Genomic DNA, 7,940 nt, shown 5'->3' with positions numbered 1-7,940 from the left:
AAGGCCATGTCTTGTCCGCACAGATCAGAAAAATTCCCTTTGGTAACTGTACAGGCACAAGACTAGACCTGGATCTTTTTGGTGAAGTATAATTGCACCGAGATGTTGCGTTCTTATACACGCCCAGGATGGGATCCACATTCTGTCCCAAATGTTTTGGTATTGCTGGTAAAATTAAACATAACACAAAAGTCCATCTTTATAGATCCCAATAATTCTAACTCCTGTGGCTCTGTTGTCATTATTGGAAAACATGAAATGATCAAATCCCAGCTGTCAACTTTGCCATTACCCTTAACTAAGGGATTTGGTTTTAATGAATTTGGTACAGGCCATTGTGCCACATCTGATGGAACTCCCACCAAACAGGTAGAAAAAGGATTATCTGGAGTGGCCATTGATAAACATATTGTAGACTGATTGATTGCTTTGGCCAGTTTAAGCCACATGTTTTGCTTGGGTTGTTGAAATTGTCTAAAACTGTTTACAACAATCATTTGAAGCATCAATAGTATGACAAAATCCTTTTTTTTTTTTTTTTACTCCTGATTTAAAAAAAAACGATCCTTCACGAATGAGTCTAAAACATAGATCAGTTTTTATAAACCTTTTTAACCCTTTTTTCTTTCTTTTTTACTGTGTCACTGACTTCTCAACGCCAAAATGAGTCAATGAGTCTAAAACACAAACCACCTTTTAGCTTCTCAATGTCAAAATGTTCTGTTCTTCCAAGTTCCATTCCTGACACCTAAACCACCTTAGAAAGTTTCCACTGTAAGAAAACCCCTATTCATCATCACATTTACAGCAAAATGCATAACATCACGACCAACAGTTTTTACACTCTTTGAGGCAAGGGACTGAGGATGGAAAGGATGAGCGCAGCGGTCCTTGAGGGCTAGGGTGTCGGCGTGCGGTGTGTGGGGGGGCACTCCGGAGACACTGACCGGGCGCGGGAAGCGGCTGCGCGGCGGATGGAAGGGACGGAGGGGGGGGGGTCTGGCTCACTCCGTGCCGTCCCCGGCAGCGCAGTCGGTATTACTCTCTCCCGTGTTTTCTTTTTCTTCCCTCGCGTGTCCGATGGTGCCCAGTCAAACATGGGGTCGCGCTTCCCCACTCTCCTCTGATCATCCTGCGCTGCACCCCCGCCCGACTCCGCCCGCTCGGCATTCCCCTGCAAGTCATCCCAGGGGTAACTCGGCGGACTGGGCTCGAATGGGAAGCAGCTCTCCCGCGGGAGCTCTGCTTCGAAGCCCCTTCGCCTCTCTGACTTTGTAAAAACTCTTGTGTAGAGAAGAAGTTTTTTCTTCACTCCGCGTAGCCGCACCACCCCCCGTCTCCTCACCAGACTCCGTCTTCTAGCTCTCATTTCTGCCACTCCTCCACGTAGATCACTCATCTTCGGTGGCCAACGAGGCGGCTGACTTTTCCCCTTTGTCCCGCCTCCATTTCCGTCAGGTGCCAACTTTGGTGGATCGTGGACTGACTGACTTTTCTCGGTATCATCTGCCTCAGCGCCGCTCCCGGCACTACTCTCGGTGCTGCTCCAGGCGCTGCTCTCGGCGCCTCTCCCGGCACTACTGTCGGTGCCTCTCCCGGCGCTGACCGCTCTACAGACGGGGGGGGGAGCATTACTTTTGAAACGGTAGGAGCCAGCGGAGTGGTTTGGATCCAGTCATACTCATAGTTTTTATTCTTACTCTGTGCTGCTGATGTGTGCTCAGCAGCCTTCTTTTCTGCCTGATGTTGCAACAACTCATTGTGCACTGTCCTCCAAAGCTTCCCTAACTTTTTAACTATCTTATCATCCTCCAGGATAGCCTCCCACAGCAAATCCTCAAATTGACGCCATTCGCTCAATTCATGCACTGTATGTGGATTCTGAAACACTCCCTTAGCATACCCATAAGCTAACAACCGTGGTAGGTCTTTTTGCAGATCTATACCCTTTATCTGCCGCTTCTGCAAGGATGCAGTAAATAAATCATATGCTGCTTGCCTTTCCATACCTATTTGTCAGCGCGCTGTTGCAACCCTTCAAGGTCCGGCGGCACGTATTGGCCGGGCTCGTCTATACGGTCACCCAGGGCACGGCATGTTCCCAATTTTCACGCTTATTGCCATCCTTGCTGCATAGGACCCTTTGTCGCTCCGTCGTGGCACCCAGTTGGTATATCACGTGCTCCGTGTATCGCGTCGGGGTCACCATTTGCTGAAGACGACGGCAGACAAGCCCGTCCTGTAGTGCAAAATATCTCAACTTTATTTGCAAAGATAGAACTGTTTTATAGATACAATAATCAGGCTCATATGTATTGCAAAAGCTAAGCTCATCATTGGCTCCCAGTTAGATGCAAACCTCGCCCTTGTTTCAACATACTCCAGATACTTGTGGCTGCTTAACCCAAATTAAGCTCTTGTTTTCTCATCCTGTTATCATACAACTCTCTTGCTCTCACGTCCTTAAGAAAGAGTCCAATATCGCTTAATGCTGACTGCCTAACCAGCTGTATTCTATCATGTCCTCATTCCTGTAGCCAAGTCTCCACATAACTCACCACAGTATAACTTAAACGACAACGTATATTTTTTCAATGGGACCTGAGCAGTCCAAGTCAGTGGGATTGGAGACATCTCCCACCGGAAAGTAGCTGCAAATTTAACACAGTGCTGGCTGATAGACTACATGTGGACCTACTTACTACTGTAGCTGGGGTCTGCCTTCCTGCTTTCTTCTAGCTCCCATACGCAGTGGTATAACTTAACGGAAAGCATGTAGTTTTTAATGGGAGCTGAGCAGTCCGTGTGAATGGGATTGGAGATAGCGCCCACCGGAAAGCAGCTGCAAATTTAACACAGTGCTGGCTGATAGACTACATGGGGACTTATTTAGTACGGTAGGTGGGGTCTGCCTTCCTGCTTTCTTGTAGCAACCATATGCAGTAGTATAACTTCTACCGATATTCAGTATTTTTCCAGTGAGATTTGAGCAGTCCAAGTGAGTGGGATTTTATATAGCTCTCACAGGAAAGCAGCTGCAAACGTGACACAGTGCTGGCAGACAGACTACATGGAGACCTACTTACTACTGTAGGTGGGGTCTGCCTTCCTGCTTTCTTGTAGCTCCCTTACTTCTACCGATAGTCATTATTTTTTCAATGGACATTGAGCAGTCCACGTGACTGGAATTGGAGACCGCTCCAACAGGAAAGAAGGTAGAAATGTGACACGATGCTGGCTGATAGCCTACATGGGGACCTTCTTAACACTGTTATTAGGTTCCGCATTCCTGCTTTCTTGTAATTCCCATAAGCATTGGTATAACTTAACCGACATCATATATTTTTTAAATGGGAGCTGAGCAGTCAAAATGAGTGGGATTGGAGACATCTCCCACAGGAAAGTAGCTGCAAATGTGGCACAGTGCTGGCTGATAGAATACATGGAGCCCTACTTACTACTGTAAATGTGGTCTACCTTCGAGCTTTTTTGTAGCTCCCATACGCAGTGGTATAACTTAACTGACAGCAAATATTTTTTCAATGGGAGCTGAGCAGTTCAAATGAGTGGGATTGGAGATAGCTCCCACAGGAAAGCAGAGGCAAAGGTGCCATGGTGACGACTTCAAGACTACATGGGAACCTACTTAACACTGTAGGTGGTGTCTGCCTTCCTGCTTTCTTGTAGCTATCTTATGCAGTGGTATAACTTCTACTGACAGTCTCTATTTTTAAAGGGAGCTGACCAGGCCAAGAGCGTGCAATTGGAGATAGCTCCCAGAAGAAGGCAGCTGCAAATGTGACACGGTGCTGGCTGATATACTACATTGGGACCTACTTACTACTGTAGGTGGGGTCTACCTTCCTGCTTTCTTTTAGCTCCCATAGGCAGTGGTATAACTTCTACCGCCAGCATGTATTTTTCCAATGGTATCAAAGCAGTCCAAGTGAGTGGGATTGGATATAGCTCCCACAGGAAAGAAGCTGAAAATGTCAAAAAAACCTGGCTGATACACTAAATGGGGACCTACTTACTACCGTAGGTGGGGTCTTCCTTACTGCTTTCTTGTAGCTCCCATACACAGTGGTATAACTTCTACGGACAGTCTGTATTTTCAATCGGAGGTGAACAGGACAAGAGCGTGGGATTGTAGATAGCTCCCACAGGAAAGCAGGTGCAAATGCAACACAGTGCTGGCTGATAGACTACATGGGGACCTACGTAACACTGTTGTTTTGCTCTGCCTTCTTGCTTTCTTCTACCTCCCATAGCAGTGGTATAAATTCTACCGCCAGCATGTATTTTTTCAATGGGACCTGAGAAGTACAAGTGAGTGTTATTGGAGATAGCTCCTACAGGAAAGCAACGGAAAATGTGACACAGTGCTGGCTGATAGACTACATTGGGACCTACTTACTACTGTCGGTCGGGTCTGCCTTCCTGCTTTCTTGTACCTCCCATACGCAGTGGTATAACTTCTACCGTCAGCATGTATTTTTTCAATGGGAGTTGAGCAGTGCACGAGAGTGGGATTGGAGATAGCTCCCTGTAGTGGGTCTGGGATGGTAGTGATTTTCCACAGCAGCTCCTGCAGTGCTGTGCTTACTGTTGATATCAATATTATGACTACCGCTCGCACAGCATCAGGGTTGTCCCTCCAGCATTCCTTCCCCCACCTTCACCAATAGCTGTGGATGGGCATGATCTTGGGAGGGACTATGGCCAGGACAGCTGACCCAGGCTGACCAAGGAGATATTCCGTACCATATGACATCAGCTCAGTAATATAAACTGGGGGAGAGGTGCAGGAAGGGGAGGCGATATTAATTTCTGGCCTTCCAGTACCGCTACGCGTACTGAAGCCCTGCTTCTCGGGAGGTGGCCGGACATCGCTTCTGATGGGAAGTAGAGAGTAACAGCTTTATCTGCTTTTGCTTTGCTTCCCGCGCGCGCGACTTTGCTGCTTCTTTATTAAACTACTTTTATCTCAACCCACAAGACTCCCATCTTATTTCCTCCCCTTACCTGGCTTGCTGAGGAGGTGGGGGATAAAGCGGTGTGGTGGGCACCTGGCATCCAGCCAGGCTCAAACTACCACACTCCCAAAGGAAAGAAACTGCAAATGTGACACAGTGCTGGCTGATAGACTACATGGGGACCTACTTACCACTGCAGGTGGGGTCTGCCTTCCTGGTTTCTTGTACCTCCCATATGCAGTGTTATAACTTCTACCCACAGTCTGCATTTTTTCAGTGGGAATTGAGCAGTCCAAGTGAGTGGGATTGGAGACAGCTTTCACAGGAAAGCAGCTGTGCCGCGAAGTTTTTTGGCTCTTGGCCTGAAAAAATCAGACTTAAAGTGTGAAAACCAGGCTCGAAGCCTAAAACCAGGCTCGAAGCCTGAAAAATTGCAGATAGGTCCCACATGAAAGCAGCTGCAAATGTAACACAGTGCTGGCTGATAGACTACATTGGACCTACTTACTACTTTTGGATGGGGTCTGCCTTCCTGGTTTATTGTTGCTCCCATACGCAGTGGTATAACTTAAGCGACAGCATATATATTTTCAATGGGACATGAGCAGTCCAAGTGAGTGGGATTTGCCTCTTCCCGGGCCAGGTCTGCGTGGAGGGTGGTCGGTGTCCCAGGGAGGTGAGGGCGTCACACACACAGGGAGGGGTTGGACTACCTTGGCCAGGTGGGCCCGAAGCTTATTCTTGGCATCTCGGCGATGCGGTTGGTGAGGGCCACGTTCACCCTGTTGAACTGGCACCGCATCTCGGTGGCTGTCACCTCCATGAGGTTCTCAATGGAGTCCCGCAGCTGGGTGGAGGCCACCCGCTCTCTCTGCGACTGGAGGATGTTGTCGTCGCTGAACTTGGCCCACGACTTGGGCACGGAGATGCTGGTGGGGGGAAAGGAGAGGCCCGCGGTCAGCCCGTGCTGGGAGGGCCAGGTCCTGCATAGACACAGCCTTCCCTGGTGGCCTTTCCTTTCGGGGAAAGGGAGCGGCACCGAGCATCCCGGGACGGCCGGGTGCCAGCGCTGCGAGGCGCGCACTCAAGTGGCATCCACCCGCTGCACCCCGTGGTAGTAGCTGATGCCGTCGGAGCAGTTCCTCAGCTGGTGGCACTTGTCGTTGATGCGGCGGGCTGCCTGCTTGTTGGCCAGGTCCTTCTCCAGCTCGTGCTGGGCCGCCCAGTTGGTCGTGTTGGGCCGCCCACAGCCGTGGTGGCCACGTGTGGGTGGGACGGTCTCCTCCCCTTCCCATGGCCACGCAGCTCCCTTTCTCCCTTCCTCCCACCCCCCCCCTCCATCCCTCCCGGGCAGCTCTGTGCTCCCACCAACATCACTGCCCGCTCCCCAGGGAGATACGGGGCTCCTCCTTACATGAGCTGGGCTTTTGCCTTCTCCAGGAATAGCCGTATCCTCTCCTGGCAGGCCCTGATGCCATCCACTTCCTGGGCAGAGAGAGACAAAGCACAAGCCATCAGAGGCCATGCTCCAGCGTCACGGCTGACAGCTCTGCTGACCTCAACTGGAAGGTGGGATCTGTGTCCAGACTTACTGTTAAAAGCTCTTTCTCCACCTCATCATGGACAAGGTCGATGCCCATCCTCTTCTCCCGCTGCAGGAGGCACTCCCAAGCAACCTGTTGGGGAGAGGCCGTTGGTGCCAGCTGCAGGGCTTCCCGCAGGGATGCTGCCCGGCTCAGGACAGGACAGACAAGAAAGGGGAGGTGGACACAGAGACGAGGACAAGGGCAAGCAGCGCCCTGGGCAGCCGGTTTAGGCCACGACTAATGGGCGGCAGAGCTCGTTTCATGCAGCGGCAGCATGAAAGCCCCAGGAGAGAGCACACGTGTCCCTGGTGCAGCGGCAGCAGTGGGCTACAGCTTGCGGCCCACGCACAGGGTGCTCACCTGGAGAGGGGCCTCTGTCTCGGCCAGAGCTCTCTCCAGTCGTGCCTTCATCTCTCTCAGGGCATCGCTCTCCTTGATGATCTCTGCCAGCTCATGGCAGAGCTCCGCCTTCCAAAACTCAATGTCGTTGACTTGCTGCCCCAGCTTCTTTGTGTTGTCTGCCTGGCTCTTGCTGGTCTGTTGGTATTTGTCCTGCACCAGGCGGGAGGTATCAGCCGTCAGCAGCTCCGCCTTGCGCCGGGACGTCTCCGCCTCGTGGTAGTTGCTCTGGTTGGAGCGGTACCAGTCGTCGGGGCTGTAGCGGGTGAAAAGCGCCGTTCTGTTTGACACAGAAGGCAGCATCTCGCTGGGGCTCAAGCCCTGGCAGGTGCCACACAAGGGAGCCAGAGTGGGGTGGGTGGCAGCGGCCTTATAGTAGGCTCTGGGCATCCAGGGGAGGCCGTAACTCTGCAGCACGGCGTAGCGAGGAGCACGGTTCTTGTAGCTCGAAGCCATGGGGCTGATGGCAGGCAGAAAGCGGGCAGGAGTTGACTTGGGGTGAGCGGATGTGGCGGTTAAGGGAGAGCCAAGCAGGTCCATTCTCTTCCGGGACGTGTCCTGCACAGAGGAGACGGGAGAAGACAACTTCCCTCAGTCAGCTCCTGCACTTGCCTGACAGCAACAGCTGAGAGCACAAACGGCGACGCACACGGCACCCACACGTGGCCTGTGCTAAAGCCCTTGAAAACAAATCCCTCCCCAAGCGTTTGCCTAAGTCAGGGTTGGACTGTGGGGCTGGGATCCAGCACCAGGTCAGAGGAGCAAACCACGGCTGCTGAGGAGAAGGGCTGACACTGGACCTTCATCTTCCTTCAATCTGTCAGTCCAGGGCAAGTGCACTTGCCCTTCCTCCACTGCCCATCTCTTTCTTTTGGCTGACGTATCTGCTGACCTCAGAGACCTCCAGGGATCATTTTCACTTGAAAAGCTCCATTGCCAGCCCCGAGGGCTGTGAAGACACAGCCGCTCCCAGCTCAGC

The 7,940-nt window shown here is 51.6% G+C and overlaps 1 protein-coding gene across 1 annotated transcript; it reads right to left on the bottom strand.

The window, feature by feature from the left end:
* Window positions 1-5,685: 5,685 nt before the first annotated feature.
* LOC133628417 (tektin-3-like) lies at window positions 5,686-7,501 on the bottom strand. The gene is made up of 5 exons (XM_062016572.1): window positions 6,923-7,501; window positions 6,569-6,652; window positions 6,408-6,461; window positions 6,076-6,189; window positions 5,686-5,943 (listed from the first exon to the last, which is right to left on the bottom strand). Exons 1-5 carry the CDS (start codon window positions 7,499-7,501, stop codon window positions 5,686-5,688), a joined length of 1,089 nt encoding a protein of 362 aa, XP_061872556.1.
* Window positions 7,502-7,940: the final 439 nt, after the last annotated feature.

This window comes from Colius striatus, chromosome W, assembly GCF_028858725.1.
Source record: "Colius striatus isolate bColStr4 chromosome W, bColStr4.1.hap1, whole genome shotgun sequence".
Taxonomy (NCBI): Eukaryota; Metazoa; Chordata; class Aves; order Coliiformes; family Coliidae; genus Colius; species Colius striatus.
This window is presented reverse-complemented; position numbering and strand designations above follow the sequence as displayed.